At 40.6% G+C, this 19,811-nt stretch overlaps 1 protein-coding gene across 2 annotated transcripts in view; it reads left to right on the forward strand.

Annotated features, from left to right (window-relative positions):
• Positions 1-18,705, forward strand: part of met (MET proto-oncogene, receptor tyrosine kinase) — a 66,057-nt gene extending 47,352 nt beyond the window's left edge. The window contains exons 12-22 of one of the 2 annotated variants that reach the window (XR_005613847.1): positions 2,036-2,185; positions 5,805-5,958; positions 6,505-6,639; positions 7,670-7,948; positions 10,494-10,574; positions 12,650-12,831; positions 12,949-13,058; positions 13,305-13,470; positions 13,559-13,695; positions 15,615-15,950; positions 16,163-18,705. Coding sequence is in view for 1 of the 2 variants with exons in the window: in XM_031736253.2 (XP_031592113.1) it covers positions 2,036-2,185; positions 5,805-5,958; positions 6,505-6,639; positions 7,670-7,948; positions 10,494-10,574; positions 12,650-12,831; positions 12,949-13,058; positions 13,305-13,470; positions 13,559-13,695; positions 15,615-15,894 (1,674 nt within the window). In the remaining variant the exon portion in view is untranslated. Of the gene's footprint in view, positions 1-2,035; positions 2,186-5,804; positions 5,959-6,504; positions 6,640-7,669; positions 7,949-10,493; positions 10,575-12,649; positions 12,832-12,948; positions 13,059-13,304; positions 13,471-13,558; positions 13,696-15,614 lie in introns of both variants that reach the window. The other variant, XM_031736253.2, reaches the window with a different exon arrangement.
• Positions 18,706-19,811: the final 1,106 nt, after the last annotated feature.

Consider the following 19,811-nt stretch of genomic DNA (forward strand, 5'->3'; position numbering starts at 1 on the left):
ACAAAAACAGAAGAAATCATTAGTGTTTGTATTCTATTCTGTATTGTTAAGTTCACAAGTTAGATTGACAAGTTTGAGACAGGTGGAAGTTCACACCCCATAGTTCCTGCACTTTACCTCCCAGTGCTCACACACATTCACACGTACAGCCCCCCATGGTCCAGGTCAAGTGGGGAAGGAAACAATACTGAAAGAAAAACAGGATGCAGAGTCAGTTTCCCATCATTTCCATCCTCCACACCAACATCCCCATCCCTCCTCCACTGTTGTACCTCTCTGTGCATGCTCTCTATTGACTTGCATTGTTGTTGCTGCTGAGGGCAAAGCTTTTGACATATTAATGCTGCTTTTTGAACACCACAGTCCCCCGAGTCTGTTGTAGGAACACAATGAAATACATATTTCTCCCCTTGTCCCTTTTTTTATGTTGTTGATGGTTTATGGCAGCTGTGCTGAACTTCTTGCATGGGACCCTGGCTGTTTTTTTTTTTCTTTTCTTTTCTTCTTCTTCTTTCACTCTTTTCCCAGACATGACCTTGCCCCTGATGCTAAATCCACCAACACCCCAACATATATCCCCCGTTCAGCCCAGACAAACCTCCCATTTTTACCCACGGGGAGGTGGTACCAGTCATTGCACCGAAACAGGCCGCATTTAACGACATCTGATAACCCTGCTTCGCAGTGGCCTCCATTAAAGAGGCAGATGCTGGGCTCATTTAGCACCATCTGATAACTGTAGCCTCAAATGGCTGCAAATAACAGCCAAATAAAGGAATATTTACCTTTGACTGACAGAACTAGTGTGAAGCATGTGAAGGAACCAGGCTGTTGGCTTTGGCTCGTGGCCAGGCTCTTATCACTATCCTGATCACTTCTAATTTTCATTGCAACAGTTTATTTAGAGGGACTGGTACTGTGCTGTTGTTTTTAACAACTTTAACCCCTCTTTGCAGTGTCTATAATATAGTCACGCTATGGGGAGGAGACACAACATTAGAAGTGGTTTGGATGAACTTGTATTGTCTTTGTGAGCAACGTAATTGCAAGCGAGTGCATAATTTACCAAATTCTCAGACAAAGCGTTTTATGTGTGTGTGTGTGTGTGTGTGTGTGTGCACGCATGTGTGTGTGTGTGTTTGCGTAAGAGGGAAAGTGTGTGAGAGTGCAGGAACAGGTGTGAGCTACCACTCTGTATCAAATTGGAAAAACCCAAGCTGTCACGCAAGGAATGTGATCATTCTCTTTATTGCCTTCTGCTGCACTCAAACAAGTGTGTTTATGTCTGTGTGTGAGCCAGAGGGAGAGGGGGAGAGAGAGAGATGTGAAATCACAAAAACAAGAACGAGCAGAGAACATGCGGGAACAACAGAATCCTAGAGTAGGAAATGAGTGGAGACAGAAGAGCCAATTAAGCGCCAATATTTTCTCACAGCTTTCCGTCAAAGAGCACATGCTCTCTAACTCAGTTAAACGCACTCACACTCACGTGGTGAGCAGCTGCGTGTGCTTCCAGTCACATCTCAGTGGGGTGTTTGTTGTCATCCCACCAGGGTTCACGCAGCTAGAATAAGTTGCTCTGTCTTAATCTCATCAGCTCCAATAAGATGTCCAGTTTGTGTTCACTGGTTTAAATCACTATGAGTCATGATGAATTCTGCCAAGAAGAAGGATGCACCTCATTTGCTTTGGCATGCTTTCCTCTGGTTTCGGTGCCTTCTGCTTACAAATTCCAGTATGCCCTCAAAAAAAGCCATGAGTTTGCCTCCAAAATTTGGCTCCAGGCGAGAGAATTAGTTCTGCAAATGCACAAGAGGACTGTAAAATTAACTTACTAGAACTGATTAATGCTAATTAAATATGTAAATCTTTATCTTAGTATTAAAGTTTGGTGCAATGTTGTTGAGTCCTCTTTCAATCTTCAAGTTGACCAACCTTTGGAAAATTTTGATCTTAAATGTCATTTCTTTTTCCTATTCTCGCTCCCTCCTTAATCCTTCTTTTCTCTCTTTCCACCCCGTTCGCTCTACTGCAGGGCGATCGGATGGACAGGGAAGCAATGAACTGTCAGGTCCTCACCGTTTCCAACCACAGCTGTGAAAGTCTGACTCTAGTCGGAAACACTCTGGAGTGCATCGTACCCACTGAGCTACAGGTTGCCACAGCCAAGGAGCTGCAGGTGGAGGTGAGAAAAATGTGCACTACACAGCCACTGGCAGAGACTGGCGTTGTTATGGCTTCACAAATAAGGAATCAAGTGTTAGTTTAAATAAAAACAATAAAAATGATATTTATATTCTGTTTATTATCAGCCCTATGTGCCCAGTTTTAGCTTTTTCGATGGTCAAAAAACAAAAAATAAACACTTACACATTAGTCCCTAAAACCTACAAAAATCCTAAATTAAAAATTAAGACACAAGTGGAGAAAAGTAGAGAAACCACACCATGTATAAGTACACTGGCAGCGCACCTCTATACCTCCACTCAAAGTGTCCAACAGTCAGTTAACACCTCAGTTAATAAAACCTTTTTTTTCACTGAGTTCAACACAAACATGCATCAACACACCAGACTTACACATTAACCCCCTTCCACCCCACTTCCACTGACGTCCTGCTTCATCTTCCCCACATAATAGCAAGCTAAATATTTCAGTCTGTATTCATTTCCCTAAAAACAATGCACGGTGCCGTGACCCGTCTCACTCATCTCTAGGATTCCAGTGAAATATTGGCCAGAGATGAAGAAGTATGTTGGTTGTAACAAACTAGCCACTTACCGGTCATAACCCTGTTTCTACCTGCACAAGTTCCCAGAGGATGATGATGAAACAATTCTAAAAGATAGTCTGGAGGTGAATGGATTTGATACAACAAAAGCCCATAAAACCACTTATGGTGCATTTTTGTGAAAGCTCCCCTCTGTTTGTATTATTAGGCTCACAGGAGGAATTTCAGCAATAAAAGGTATCATATCATATAACAGCACCTGCTTCTGAAGGAAACGAGGGTGACTCGCCACAGAGCAGTAATATATTCTGATGAAAGATGGAGAGAGTATGTGCAGCTTTTTTTCTGTTTCCATTAGTATTTTATTTATATTTCATAAAATTTTGTTTTAATACCAATTAACTCAGGTTTAAGTTGTTTTTTTATATTATTTATTATCATTATTATTATTTATTAGTAGTAGCAGTAATAACAGAAATTATAAAATGAAAATTAACATCACTGTAGGAGCCATCAGTTAGCTTTAACCACACCATTTTGCCATTAGTCCATTGTCTGCTGGGAGGACTCATGGGAAACACTACATTCCTTCAGTGTTCCAGATCATTTACAGGAAACTTCAATAAGTCTGCTCTAAAGCAGTCCCTAATAAAAAACAGCTCAGAAAGAGTCTTTTACACAGTGTGTTGAGTGAACAGCCTCAACCAACAGCTGTCTTGTCACTTGAATATACATCAGCACTGAGGTCACTTCTGCTCCTACTATACACTCCAGTGTGCTCACTGAGTTTTTGGTCATGTTAAAAATGTTGCATTTTTAAATATCAGATGCTTAATTGATACATTTTTGAGGCTCCTTTGGCATGTTCTTGGGTAAGTCTGCAGGCTTTGCACAACTGTATTTGGACAGTCTTGAACTCTATCAGTCTGTCACGTCATGTCTTTCAGCAAATTTTCTATGGCATAAGTCTGGGTAAGCTACTCCAGCATTGTCATGGCCACAGTTTCAAGTCATATGATCTCTCTTTATTTGGCCACATTCATCCTTCCCTCACGTCTGACCTGTCTCCCTGCTCGTGCTGTTGAGAATCAACCTATAGCATGATGCTACCATCACCATGCTTCATCATTACAGTGGCGGAATTGGATGATGATGAACAGTCCTATTAGAGTTTTATGCAACTGCCTGATGAATGTTGTCCTTCAATTTCAACTGCAGTTTCTCATGTAGTTCTTTGGACTTCATGGTTTGGTTTTTATCCTGACATGCAGGATTGTTAAAGAAAACGGTATGCACCCGAGCACAATCTGGCCGGAATTATTTTGCAGATATTTAATTTGCATTTTTAGATTGAAAATGAACCTGCAACACTGCAAAGTGTCGTAAAAGTGATGTTGTTCGATCTGACAGTAACATATATCGCACCATGATCATATGGCACGTTAAGGTTCTTACTCAACAGATTTTAGAAAGTACAACTCAATTATTTGTTTCTCGAGAATTTTAGTGTTCCTCGTTGTAGCTAACAGCCCTTCAATCATCATAGTAGATTTAGAAATGCCCGCTCTTGTGATACAAACTAATATAATTTGCTGAGCTATAGACCTCTTCATGTCATCCTTAGAGATAACATCCACTCGCCTCCAGACCGAAAGCTATCTAGCTCATCACTGTTGACTTGTGAACTGGACTTCAGAGGAAAGCTTTTATCTCAGGGGAGGGTCAGCCAATATCCTTTAGCGCCACAAGCCTTCAGACACCAACACACACATACACACACACTTACACATATTCGCATTCATATATCCCCTACCTTCAGACATGTCCAGACAGTCTCATTTACACACACAGACAGACAGACAGACAGGCACACACACACAAAACACACACACACACACACACACACACACACACACACATCATCCCATCTGCAGCAGCAAGCAGCAGTGGAAACCTCATTTCCACAGAACCTAATAATGGCAGAAGCAATATCACTGATGTAATCTGGCTGCAGACTGTGGCAACAGACTGTGTGTGTGTGTGTGTGTATGTGTGTATGACTGAGTGCCAGCTTCATGCTTTTAAAAGCTTTTGTGGCATGCATGGCCATATATGCATGCATGACATAGTGTATGTATCATGTCTGCTGTGATAGTCATTATTATTCAAGCTTCTTGCTACAGACACCATAGTGCAGTCTATAAGTATTAGAAAAATGGCCCTATGCAGCTGTAGGAAAGTTAATTTGTAATAAGCTTAAGATGAGAGATCATGTTGAACATTTAGAAGCAGATCCTGGTTTCCAGTCCACTCACACCAGCAGTGTTGTGCTGCAGAAGTCATGAGTTTTTTCATCTTTTGTTAGGTTGTTACTCTGAAGAAGTGTATCAGTGTAATCAATGTACACTTACAGCTCAAGTAATCACAGTACTGTACTTAATGTTCCTTTTATACTAAGAAATACAGTAAAATGATCCTTCGAAGACCTAAATGGTACCACTTTGTCGTAGAAACACGGAAAAATGAGGTGCTACCTCAAGCAATTGCTCGAACTGTGAAAACTTGTACAGGAAATCAGTCAACCCAGTAGTATTTAATTATTGTTTAAAATGCTCGTCAACCTCATGGTCAGGTGTGTTAATAAACCCCAAAAGAGTAAAGAGCAGAGCCAACACAAGAGAAAACACATGCCTGCTTCTTATGATGACATAAATATAAAACTATTTGTCAATAGAGCAAGGGCTGCAAGGCTATTTCAGGAAGATAACTTGAGACATGGTGAGAAAGGCTGTATTCATACAAAAACTATGCATAATGAGCCCTGTCTCCAATTTGATATGTCAGGAACTCGATTACACTCACAGTGGTAACACTGCTGCTCACCAACACTGCTACATCGTTCTTCCAGCATGTAACTGTTTGAGGAAAAATGTCCACTTTAATTGTCATACTGAAAGTAATATTTATTAGAAAGTTTGAAATTAATTAAGTGTAAAGCAAACAAAGTGCACAAAGTGGGGTCTCTAGTGGATGACAGTTTGATCATATTGTTTATCCCATGAACCATTTTCAGTGGCGTCAGGCGGACTCCATCAGACATCTTGGCAAGGTGACGCTGGCACAGGAGCAGGACTACACGGGCCTCATTGTGGGCTGCGTGTGCGTCAGCCTGCTGTTGCTGCTGCTGGGATCGCTGCTGATGTGGAAGAAGAACAAACACATTGATGGTAAGACCAAAGAGGGTCACAGAGCCCACGACACTCCGGGTTCTGAGGCTTAGAGCCATTTGATATCCCTGGACAATGGTATAACAGCATTATTTTTACAACTCGTCCAAATGTTATCTGCTCCGAAATGTTATTTTAATTATGACTTGTACTCACAAATTCGGACAGTTTATTAAATGACTAGAATGCCATTTTCCTTTAACATGTTTGATTAGATTGCAGCAGCTCACCAGTGATTTAAGAAAAGTATTAATAATGTGCATATATAATACATTAATAATTGCAAATGAACTTCACTGTGTCTTCTAACCTGTGTGCATGTGTGTCTGCTGGGTTTCATTTTGCCTGGTCGGTTTGACGTTTAAAAGTTTGTCTGAGGGGCGCACTGGTGGAAATGCTTCGCCTTTCTCAGTAATTTGTCTCTCCCTCCCTCCTGTCCACCCACCCCCACACACCCATCTTTTCTCTTCTTCTGTCCTTCCTCATCCTTCCTTTCCACTGAATTTTCCATTACATTTTCTACATCCCGTTGCCCTTTGTCTCTAGATCTGTCTGAGGTGTGGTATGATGGCCGGGGTCACATCCAGCATCTGGACAGGCTGGCTAACGCGAGGAGTGTCAGCCCCACTAACGAAATGGTCTCCCACGAGTCAGTCGACTATAGAACAACCCTGCTGGAGGGTACGTCAACCAGATAAGCCCCTCCCCACCTGTCAACCTCTTCTCCTACTCCACCTTTCTCCCTCCTATCTACTCTGCTTCCCTCACCGTGGGGCTGAACGCTAATGCTAGCCATGCATGCCTTACTGTACATGTTGTGAATTAACATCCCTTGCCTTGATGAATTAAGCAGTTTTGTCCATTTCAAGGAAGCGTTTTATTGCTCCCCAGAAACACCTTCTTTGTAGCGCTAGAAACAGACAGGTAATTAACCATTTTAATCTCTCGTAATAAAAAGACTATAGAGCTCCAAAGAGCTATGTCATCTCTCTGTTAGTTTGTGATTGATTCTTTGATAATGCATTTGATTTGATTAGTTACTATCTATAAAAATCAAATAATTTAAATGTATTACCATGATACAGATTAGCATTCCAAACATATTAATTTTAAGCAATTATCATTTTTAGTAGTCACCTCTTAATCTGTTTCACCATGGCCTGTTTTTAACACACAGCCAACACAATTGGTGCATGATTGTAGAGTTGTTGACCATCAGGCAAAACTGTGGTTCTAAAACTGCGGTTTTTGTTCTCTCACTTTGCATCCTCAGGCTGTGAGAGAGGCCTGTATCGTGATATTTAGTGTCATGGTCAAAGCTGTTTTCCAGCTGCTAAAATGTGACTTGAAAGGCTTAAAATCTAAGAAGATAGACTTACTAATGAACTAACGCTTGCCCGCAGGGACAGGTTGTAGGAGGAGGTTTGGTTGTAGGATCAGTAGCTGAGCTTAACAGCTGTGTCCACTCCGTTTGGCTGTTTTTTGTTCTGGCTTTTAAATAAAATGTGGGTAGTTTAGAATTCTTTTCCTTGTACTATAATCATAGAAGAAAACCTTTGTTTTTCCACCTCTGTCGACCTCAATTACAGTGTTAAGTTTCTTACTGCCTTCGTAGCTATCCTTCTCTGATCACATAATGCAACTTGACCTCTCGAGGCACTGCTGATACAGTCACTGACCCCTGACCTTACCATCTCCTTTACTTCTCCAGATCAGGGCACCGACAGGCCCGAGACATGCCGAGCACCTCCTCCTATCTATGGGGGCAATGGGGAACTGCTGTCTCCCAGATTGGGGGCCTTAGGAGGTGGGATAGGGATGGGTCTGGGAATGGGAATGGGAATTGATGGTGATTTGGTATCACCCCTGCTAATGGCCCCGGTCCACATTGACCCATCCTGCCTCCACCCAGACCTACTTACTGAAGTTCAGCACGTGGTGATCGCCAGGGAGCGGCTGCTTCTCCATCTCAACCAGGTCATCGGCAGAGGTGGGAGGCAAAGATTTCATTTTGTAGAAACTGTTGTGTATGAAGATCCAGTGCAAACTGCTGTGTCAAGTCTTTTAATGAACACATGAAGAATGGTGGATTCATCAACGCAAGGAAAGGAAAAATAATGACAGATTGATTCATTTCAGCTGTTTTCTGCAGCTCGAAATGAGCATGCATTATCATTGTGACCATTCAAAAATGCAGTGATAATTAAGTACTCACCAAAAGCACTAACCTGAAATCAAAATGGACTGTTGTTAGTGTTGTACAGCATGCCTAAATTGTGCACTCTGATGTAATAATGCACACTATATATAATATACACAATACAAGGGTGATTAAATGACCTCAAAACGGCGCCAGTGTTTATAATCTCGCAGTCTTGGTCCAGTGTCAGTTTGCATTTATAGAGAAAATAAAAAAGCATCTGGACTCCAAGCATAAAAATCAATCCATTCGCTTTACCTTTGTGGTCGGTCACAAATTAACACACAGATATAAACAAGATAAACACAGCCAAAGTTACACGATCTAAATTTGTATTATATGGTTCTTTTAACAGGAAGTTTGTGGAGACTGACTTGTTTTTGTCAGCCGTTACAGGAACTGAACAGTTTTTGACACTTCAGCAGCAGATTTACATTTTATCATGTTGCATTTTGTTATGTCACATTACATTACACTACACTACATTACACTATGTTACGTTATGCCACGTTACATTACGCTACGCTACATTCCATTCCATTACTCTGCTCTACGTTACGTTACATTACGTTACTTTTAGGTCCAGACACAGAAGCCTCTTGCTGTGAGAGTGCTAACCACTGCATCCATTACACCACGCTCCAATTAGCTATTAATTAATTCTACTCTGTTATAAAACATTCACTTTAGTGCATCTATCTATACTTTTTTAGTAAGGTTCAAGGCTGTCGTCTATTGAGATGTGCTTATTTACCTTTATGTTCCATCAGCGTATAGACATCACAGCCCATTTAGCATTCACCAATCTCAACATTTCTATACACTTTCTTTCTGTAACTTATACCTTTTTTTCTGAAATAGAGAAAAAATACTGTAAAAAAAAAATTTGAGCAATTTTAAAGATTGTGGTTGTTGTAATGCAAGAATGTATTTAGGATTTATGCTAAGCTATACAAAAGCTAAAGTTACCCACAAAGGTTTTAATTGCCTGCATTATCAAACCGCAACCATGACATGCAGACACAAAATCACTTCAAATGGTGACATTTAAGTAGGCGGCTCACAGTCGCAGATCAAATTCAGTTTCAAGAGGAGAAAAAGACCCAAACCCCTCCGTGTCACCCACAACAGCCCTCTGCCCCCTTGGCTGAATTATCCCCTGAAGTCTGGATTTGGTGGCTGGAGTTTTTCAAAGTGGCGTAGGATGATTTGTTCACAGCTAGTATTCCCAGGATCCATTGTTGAGAGTTGTAATCCAACACCCTCAGCCATCTGCAAGGACGTGATAGGAGAACGCCGCGCTTATTTAATTCCTGCACCCCTCCCCGTCTGGGGCAAGCCTTCATGTCTTAAAGCAGAGTTATAATTCAATAAAATGTATAATAACTCAAGCGGGTTTGGCACTGGTTATGAGCTTATACGGGGTACTAATGAATAAAGCTTCATACTGAGTTACTCGGAGGTCTAAGGTTTAGTGTGATGGTGAATTTGCTGTTTCGAGTGTGAAACACATGAGAGAGGGGTTTTTTTCTTTTCTTTTTTTCCTCCACGGATCAATCAAATCACCATGATGCTGTTGCACCAAAAGTTAATTTTTATATGTACGCAGAGGACAGACATGTTTATGTTATTCCTGGTACTGCTGTGATTGTGAGGCCGATTAAAAGGACACATGGCTATAATCATTCTTTCGAGACAAAGGCTTCATTAAACCATGATATCAATGAAGGATGCTGATTGCATCAATTTGATCGATGAATGCTAAGTGGTTAATTTAGTTGGGGTGGGTGGGGGTCATTTATGGGCAAGATTTAGAAACTGCGGTCTACTGACTGAATCTATGAGTAGATCAAGCCATGAAGCAGAATATCTGATCTAAATTACATTCACAGACACGCGCACAAGCAATTGGAATCTGCTTGTCTCAGTTTGCTTTGATGGACCGCCAAATTTTACCTTCATGCTTTTGTTATGTTTCTGAGTCACGGTGAAACGCAGGATCGTCAAATTTTATGTCAGCTTGGGCCTCAAGGGTTCAAGTAACCCATTATACAATCATGGCCTTAACAAACTCTTAACTGTTTTCTAGCCAAGTTTGTGATTAAATCATTGTTTTATGGCACAGTGGTAACAGATCTATTACCACTAATGGTGTGGCCTCCATCACAGCTGGATCCTATTGTCACTGGACCTGAAAGTGTTGCATCCCATTTATCACTGTCATTTGTGTGGGGTAAAGAAGTGCTGTTTGTTAGTCCTCTACAGGTTTAAACACGAGGTTTTCATTTCCCCGATGATGATTGACTAATGCTGTACGTCGTGTTGTAACCTGCAGGCCATTTCGGCTGTGTTTTTCACGGAACGCTGCTTGAGCCAGACGGCCAGAAGCTACACTGTGCCGTCAAGTCCCTGAACCGTAAGTACAGATTCTTTTCATCAATGTATTAGGTTTGGTTTTAGCAGTTTTGATGGTGTTTTTTGGGGGTGGAGGGTCTTTACTGATGCCATGTTCATTTTTATACAGCAGAAGTTTTGTCTGTTTAAACCAATGGTACTGTTTCTCACATCACCGACACTATGTTCTTTATCAGCTCTCCTTAAGCTTGAATAAGGTGCCTGCCTTTCAATGAACTACAAATACACACATATACACCAAAACCACTTCATTAAGAATGCCTCTGCTGCTCATTAATGCTAATATGTAATCAGCAACCACACAACATTTTCAGTGAATGAACCAAAAAAGAAAAAATCGAGTGAGGGGCGGTGAGGAAAATGTCATTTTGTTGTCAGAAAAGAAAGGCCAGATTGCTCCAAGCTGATACGAAGGCAACAGTAACTCAAATAACCACTCATTACAACCCATGAAGAAGACCACCTCTGAATGCACAACACGTTAAAGTTTGAGGCAGATGGACTCCGGATCAATCGTCTGCATCACCTAATTAATACACTCTTTGACAATATGACACACAGTTTGCATAGAGTAGTTTAACCTCTTCCCAACCAGCGTATGGGTTCACTCAAAGTTACCACGGTGGTTTATCCAGGTAAAAAGACAACCACTTTTGTGACTTTTAACCCAATATTTAGGCCTCAATTCAGATAATATGTACAGTATGTAAACAAGTGCCACTGAAGTGCTCCAAGGAGCATAACCATGTGTCTCCCTCTGAAAATCTCACTCCAAGTAAATGTAATTAATAAATAAGAGTCAGGTGTGTGCAAAGTGAGGCTTCCCTGGGTAAAATGCATCATGACCCCTCCCTCACCTGACACACACACAGACTAAAGACACTGTTGTTGTCTAAACGGATTTGCATCCAGCTACAGTTATTCAATCATTCATCTAGTTATATTATATTGCATACTTATTGTATGATATCACCGCGCTCCCAATGGCATTAAAGATCTCATCTCATCAGAAGCCTGAATCCTTTTCAGGCTTGAAATGATGGTGATGAATGAGCATTCGATAGTGAGGACAGCATTAGGGTCCCGGCTAATCGTGTAACCTGTCAGTTGCAGCAAGGGAGATTGATGCAGGAACAATATGGGGAAAGGACCTGTGTAGCTGCTAGGGGACACAAACTACAGTAGGATGCTAGGATAGGAGGTAGTAGGATAATTTTCGGTGGTAGGACAATTATAGTGAACGTGCAATTGAATTTTGTTGCAGTCAGTAGCTTAAATTGATTCCTTTATCCTACTGTAGCTGTTACTATTATATCTAGTTGAATGGCAAATATGTTTTATGACAAGCACGAGTAGTTTATGTGATAGAGACATTCTCCTCACAGAAAAACTTCAAGATCAAGCCTGAAATCAAATGTCTTCTCTTTCTGCCTTTGGGGTCTGACCTCAGCTGAAGGCTAAAGAGCTTCCATTTCTAACTAGATTATAGCAAAGTCAGCAGGGCTAAAGTGCAAGACACCAGAAGCAGGGATGCAATTGGCAAATGGGAATGGGTCAAGTCTGGGGTGAATCTTCAGGGAGGGTGTTTTCTTAGATGGGTTTCTATCAGCATTCTCATTCCCCAAAGGTATCCAAGGAAGGGGCTTCCCACTGATATCGTGACAGGAGAGTTGCACCTTATCTTACAATTATCATTCCTGCCAAATGTCAAATGTTCATAAACAAAGAAAAACATTTAAAGAGGGCCTATTCAGCCACTTAATCTTTTTATTTCATACTGGGCCTTGATGCAGTGACTAAATTCGTGTTTTTAGTGTGAAATAAGCTCTTTTAGCTCCTGTCCCCTTAAGCCAACTTTCTTCTCATTGGTTACCCAGTTCAAACAGAAGGTTTGAACATAAGATGGGTGGGGATGAACAGCTGTATTCATAATTAAAAAAAGAAAACCATAATAGGTCCCCTTTAAGTGTATTTTATTTCGACTTTACGGGGGAATTTTAGAAATGTTTCATGATAAAAGTCAAAAACTAACTAAGCTAACATGAAAATGATGTCAACTTATTTTTTTCTTATCAGGCATCACAGACTTGGAAGAGGTGTCTCAGTTCCTGAAGGAGGGGATCATCATGAAGGACTTCAGCCACCCCAACGTTCTCTCCCTGTTGGGTATCTGCCTTCCGCCGGAGGGCTCACCCCTGGTGGTTCTTCCGTATATGAAACACGGTGACCTGCGCAACTTCATCCGTGATGAGGGACATGTAAGGGCCCACATAAAAGCATGTTGCAAATTTCTCCACCAGAACTTTTGTTCATTTCAAGACACATTTCACAAGTTTGATGATGTGCTACAAGGTGACTCTAATTGATTCTTCCAGAACCCAACAGTTAAGGACCTGATGGGCTTTGGGCTGCAGGTGGCTAGAGGGATGGAGTATCTGGCCAGCAAGAAGTTTGTCCACCGAGACCTGGCTGCCAGGAACTGCATGTGAGCTGGCATTTACCTATTTAGCATAAAGTGATGGAGTTTCAAATATAAAAACGCACAACACAGCAGAAAATAGAAGTAAACCCAGGTGGGAAGAGACAGAATCAAAGAGAGCAATAAAGAGTAGAATAAGTACCTTATAACAATGGCAAGTAGAAAATAGTCAAAGAAAAAAGTTAAAGGTAATGATTTCAGTTTTTGTTAAAATGAAGTAAAAAGAAAGGCATTTCCTGTTTTCCCCGACAGGCTGGATGAGAGCTACACAGTAAAGGTGGCAGACTTCGGCTTGGCCAGAGATGTTTATGACAAAGAATATTACAGCGTTCACAACAAGAGCGGAGTCAAGCTGCCCGTTAAATGGATGGCTCTGGAGAGTCTGCAGACGCACAAGTTTACCACCAAATCAGACGTGGTGAGGACTTTTTAGCAGTGTTTAACTGTTTACATCAGAACAACAAGTATGTCACTAAAGGAATAACAATTAAACTCTCTCCATGTAGTGGTCTTTTGGCGTATTGCTATGGGAACTCATGACCCGCGGAGCTCCGCCGTATTCTGATGTGAACTCCTTCGACATCACCGTGTTCCTCCTGCAGGGGAGGAGGCTGCTGCAGCCTGAGTTCTGCCCTGATGCCCTGTGAGTGTGCACACATACAGTATGCAGAAGTTAATTTAAATGAAAAACCAGTGCAAGTACAACATTTCTTTTCTAAAGGCTTTTTGATTCTGATTGCTGAGCACGTGTTGCTGTAGTCAAGTGCTGACCCATTAGTGAAAGAGTTACTGGAAGTGTTAAGAAAACCTTTTCTCTTGACAGAGTCGAGTTTTTTTTAGTTTTCTTTGGAACAGTTCACATTGGATTTTTCAGGCAGAATCTGCTGCCAATCACTTGTCAGACCAGGACTGTTTAGACTGTTTCAAGCAAACTTGCCTGAAACTCTTAAAATAAAATAAAAAATTCTATTTTTAAAAAAAAGTCAGTCATTGTCAGCAAAGCTCACTTAACACTTGCTCTTATCCATTAAACTCTGGCCTGTGAAGCAAATGCCAAGAATGATCTCATACATCCCAGATAACATCATAAGGTGCACTGTGTGCATAGTGTGTGTGTGTGTGGACGTTAGAGGGGAATGGGAGTGTTCAGGTGAGAGGGAGGCAGAGGCCCAAATTTCCCAAGCTATAAATTAAACAGACGTCAGGAGATGATGCACATCTGCAAATATTTGTGCAATTTTTCATTCGTGAGTGTTCACAGGATGTTTTGGGTCCCATATTATGGCAGATACCTCAGACTCTTTAATAAGGAGGTGTTAGTTCCTGAATACTTAACAATGAATTGTTTTTTTGACAGTTATTTTGCTTCGGTGCAAAATATTAAAAATGTGGCCCACTCGAATTACAGATGTTAAATACAAATAGCCCTTAAAATATTTTACTTTTTTTCACCTGAACACCTGTGAGGGAGAAAAAAACAAACCTTTATAAAATACTATGTGAGGGAAATGAAGCCCTTCTAATAAGTGAAACTGAAAAATGTCAAAGAAACAGTAGTAGCACAGAAGATGCAGGATATTTTAGAGCTACGATATAATAAATAAAGTCATTACACAAAGAAAAAATATGCAATAACTTAACCAAAGTCACATTCAACATCTCTAGAACTGACTAAACTGCTAGGATTGCTGGGAGCCCACCACTGATTGGCTGGGCCACATAACAACAGATCACGTGATTTGTCCGCCCAAAAAGATGTGTTTACAGTATCTATTTATATTACAGAAATATCAAACATTACAAACACCTTGTAATGCTTTTTTTGTAGCAGGAGCTACACAGTTCATGTTTGCCATGACCAAGAATTCACCTCTTGTGTTTGTAGAAAGAAATGCCTCGTCGCTAATGGACATAAATAAACAGCAATCAGACTCGTTACAGAACAATCACTAAATGTTTGTGTTTGCACAATTTTTTTGTGCTGCCCTCATACGCTGGCTTTCTAAATTGGCACTTCTTCTTCAAAAAAAAAATAAATAAAACAACTTTTGAGAATTTGTAAAGTAAGCAATTGTCTCCAATTAGTGTAAAAATGTTCCATTAATTTCCCTCTTTTGTAGAGCCCAACTATTACATCATATCATGGTGGATATTATGAGGGAATTTTGGCCTCTTACAGACATACGTATAAATAAAAAAATCAGAAGGGTGCTGTGGGCTGTTTTGATGCCTTGTCCATCATGTAGCTTATACATATAACAAACATACATAGATAGATTTTTTTTCACCCTCAAAATCCTGAATCAGTCAGGCTCTACTGCTGTGCAAGTTATTTCAGAACCCACATAAACAAAGACTTCCCAGAGAGGAGCAATTACATATAGTATACACATCAATACAGCAGCTTTTAAGTCTTTATCCTCTACATCTCAGATGCCAGCTTTTGACATTTCAAACATACTGCCAAATCACTGTACTGTGTATATTTGAAGGTTACAGGTGTAACCATGTGGTAATGTCCTGCCTTCATCATGATTTAATTTCTCTCTTCTCTGTTTTTAGCTACACGGTCATGATCGAGTGTTGGCACCCAAAGCCTGAACGACGGCCCTCATTCTCTGAGCTGGTTTCCCGCATCTCTGCCATCTTCTCCAGCTTCAGTGGCGAGCACTACGTCCTGCTCAACACCACATATGTCAACATAGACAAGATGAGCCCCTACCCCTCCCTCCTCTCCTCCACCGCTTCCTCCTCCTCATCCTCTTCTGAGCCTTCAACATCCACTTCCCTGCCATCCCGCTCCCCACTCTTCTGTCAGGTGGACCGAGACTGCTGCACCTGAAAAGGGAGCGGGTGATGGATGAGACTCGGAAAGAGGGATGAAGCAAGGACGAAAAGGTGAGGTGATGAAGACTCTGTTTGAGAACTACTGTATGTATTTGCCAAACACTGGACACTGCATGCTGAGGGAAAACAGACCTTTCACTCACTGTACATTGATTGTGGCCCTTTGACCTTCTTGAGCGTCACCAAATGACAGTGGCCTCCAAGAACTTTAGGGCTGACCTTTTCAACTTTTGTCAATCTTTTTTGACCTTTCATTGACCCAGAGGAGCAAGAGGTCAGACTTCTTCCATCGTGTACAAGACAACTACAATGCCTCCTTGGAGATTTCCGTAGACAAAACGGCCGTCGCAGAAGCACATCTCAGTGACTGATGCACCCACACACCAACCAGGGTAGCTTTCTACTCCTCTGTGGGTGGCATGTGCTTCAATGAGTGGATGTGGCTCAGACCTTCACTGCGTCTGTAATGTGAATGAGTGACAAATGGCCACGTAGTCATGTTATATAAAAAAGTCACACCTCCACAAACCATAAACATGACTTCATGTTACCTGAGAGACAATGTAGCCTATGCTATGATGGGTTTTCTGCCTCAGGTGAGTAAACTGAGGCATACTGGAGGTTAGTGGCAGTGTATAAGTGTACAGTGGGATGTGTACAAATTCTGCTGCCTGTGTGCAGATCACTGGATGCTTTATTTGCGTAATTATCTTTGGACCATTAGCTTTCTGATGGGGAAAAAGTCCCTTTTTAGAAATGTGGCTCACCTGTGGGGAATCCCCAGATGTTTCTGGTGGTAAAATAAAAGCCTTTTTTTAACTTGAAACTCGTATATCAAAAAATAAATAAATAAAAATGCAGCTCACGTTGATGTTTTCTTGGAAGTAAGAGTAATAAATGAGAACCGTGAAAGTTGAGGGAGTTTTGTTGTTGTTGCAAAATGTATGTCAAGCATCTGTTTCGTATGGCTTGCATTTTATTGACAGAAAAACTGTGTACAGTGTAGCTGATAAAACGGGCTCGCAGCCACAAGGTTCTTATCTCACATTTAATTCATTCACCCAAAGATCATATTTTGATCCCTTGAATAACTTTTAACATTTTTGTTGTGCTCTGAAGAATCTCAAGTTATCAAACTTCAAAGAGTCCCCGTGTTCATCTGGCCTCAAAACAGGACTGTCATTTTATCTGACTGTAACTGTGACCGCTGTATATTCTTTTATGATCACTCTGTGTTGATGTTTAACAACCCTATCAGTGTATTTGAAGAAATCTGTTGCCTCTTGACTACAAATGATGTACAATTTTGACTTTCTGAGAAGCATGTGATACGGTTTGATATTTAATTCCATTTACTTCTATTCATTTCAGCACAATATAAAAATTACAGCCAGACCAATTTGATGCTGGACCGATATTTTAAGCTATTATTAGCTTATTACCAACACATTGGTATTGCTGTGTAGAACCCAGTATAAATGGGGGTTTTTTGTTTGTTTTTTTTACAGTCTATAATGCAAGAACAAAATACTTGAAGTATTTTAGAAATTTTTCATCACTTTCTTTCTGTTTATTCTGGAGAGCGTGGAGTCGGAGATGCAGTTCTCTCACCACATTGTGCAGGATATGTAGCAGAGTAGCATCGGAGCTCAAGAAATGGTGGGGTTTTGTCTCTGTACACGTTGTGTTTGTGGAATACACAACAACAACCCCAGTATTATATCTTTAGCTTGTATGTCTGAGCATACAAGTACCTGTTTCGAAGCTTCTATCCCAGCTACCATGGGGCAAGAGGCAGGGGACAACCTGGACAGAGGCTGGGCTAACACTATTTTAAATGTTCTGTTTGAATGTGCCAATTAGTCAAGGTAATATGATGTAGGCAGGGAAACGTATTCATAAATGTATAAAAACGTATTGCTGCATCAATTTGCCGTTGAAATTCACTCAAGTCCCTAAATCCAAGTGATGTAATGACATTTGTGATGGCTATTACATAATGAGAAATAACTTCTTTTTGTGTTATACTGGAATATACAACTTGAGTAAGTTTGAGTTATACAGTGTGCTGAAATTAATGGAATTAAATGGTTTCCTGAAGAAGAAAAAAACAGTTTGTCAGAAATGCAGCAGTTTGATTTTTAAATTAGTTAGCTCTCACTTCAAGTAATTTGTCACCAATGGGCTAAAACTTCACTCATGTGGTCAGTGTCCATTTTAACATTGCTATATGTAGCAGATTTTTGTTTTTTGCTTGTACGTTGTTTTGTTTTTTTTAATCTGAATGGCTGCTGATATGATTGGGCCATTAATGGACAGTTATGAATGTTTGCTATGACAAGAAAATTGCTGTACTATATTTTTGTATTGATGATGAGCCTCTTCTTCGCTGGGGTGACCAGGGGTGAGTGAATCATGCCACAAACAATGAATAAAACCACTTGTATATGAACCACTGCCGTTAGGTAAATACAGACAGAGACGTGTGGATTCGTTGTGGGTCTGTGTGGATGCTCGTTTAGCTTCATTACTGGTAAATCATCTTGAAAACGATATAGAATGTTGTACAAACTGGAGCCGCCTCACAAAACTCAAAGACTGCTGTCTCTTAGATCATGTGATTTTCTGATGCTTTGTTTGTTTTTAACACTGTGTGTTCTGTGTGCGTGCGTGCGTGCGTGTGCGTGTGTGTGTGTGTGTGTGTGTGTGTATGAATTCGTCTAAACAAAAAATCCTGAAGGTACATGTTCCTATGTAATGTCAGTTGAACTCTGTCAGTGTAATAAAGCTATATTATCAGAATTCATTTACTCTTTTTTACGTCCTTTGCTTACTGTTGAGTCAGCCATGCTTATTTTTTACTGAACAAACCGTCCTTTGAGGCGAACATAAAACAACCATAGAGAACTGTAATTACTACGCAGGGTACTGCTGCATCATGCTTTCCATATGTAGCCAACATGCAGCTGCTATTGAGTCAAAAATGCTTCCACAATGAACAATAAAGGTATTGTTGGTGAAATCACCCACTGTACGCAGGTTTGAGAAAACCTGTTTGAAGTTTTTTTGTTTTGTTTTGTTTTTTTAAATGATCCTTAGTACAGACAGAAGGCACAGGCAGAATAGTTGTTCTCAAGCTGTGTGAGAGTGATACAGTGCCTGCCTTCAATTACTCCCTTTGTTCTGACATTAGACCTTTTTTGTTCCCACTGCCTGTAAGTGACCTCTGACCCCTCAACTTTAGCTTCCCTCTTTTTTCAGCCATTTTATGTACCATGGTCTAGACTTTCCCCCTTCTTTCTCTGTCTAACTGAGCTGACACCTTGACTTTCAGGACCGGGTAGTTTTGTGCCGTTACACAGCAAATAGTCCCACTCCAAGTGTCACAAACCTGTTTTACTGGGAGCATCTTCAAGAGATGAAATGGTTGTTGCTGGTCTTTGACAAAAGTAAATTTGATCTAATCTGTATTCTCATACTGTGAAGTGTGTGCTGACTTCAGCAACATGTTATTGGTTTTTACTGTTAACTGTCACTTTTAATTTGTGGGGTGGAAATGACTGACGGGGTAAAGGTTAGCGGTTCAAAGCCTGGCTACTACAGACTGCGTGTCAAACTATTTGTGTGTAAGTGTGTGATTAGGTGAACAAGGTTTGGATTGAAAAGTGCTTTCAGCTGTATTTTACCATTTCTGATTCCGATGAATCAGACAAGATCTTGCATTAATGTTTGTATTTATATTAGAATCCATGAATCCCTGCAGATGCAAAATAAACTATACTATACTAGCTTCTGAGGTCAAAGTAAGAATGAATGGATATGTATTTCATGAATATTGTTTGTTTTTTTCATATATATTATTAAATTTCTTGTACATGTGGTTGATGACTGTGTGAAGCTGCTGCCATGTTT

This window comes from Oreochromis aureus, linkage group 7 (assembly GCF_013358895.1).
Source record: "Oreochromis aureus strain Israel breed Guangdong linkage group 7, ZZ_aureus, whole genome shotgun sequence".
In the NCBI taxonomy this organism is placed as follows: domain Eukaryota; kingdom Metazoa; phylum Chordata; class Actinopteri; order Cichliformes; family Cichlidae; genus Oreochromis; species Oreochromis aureus.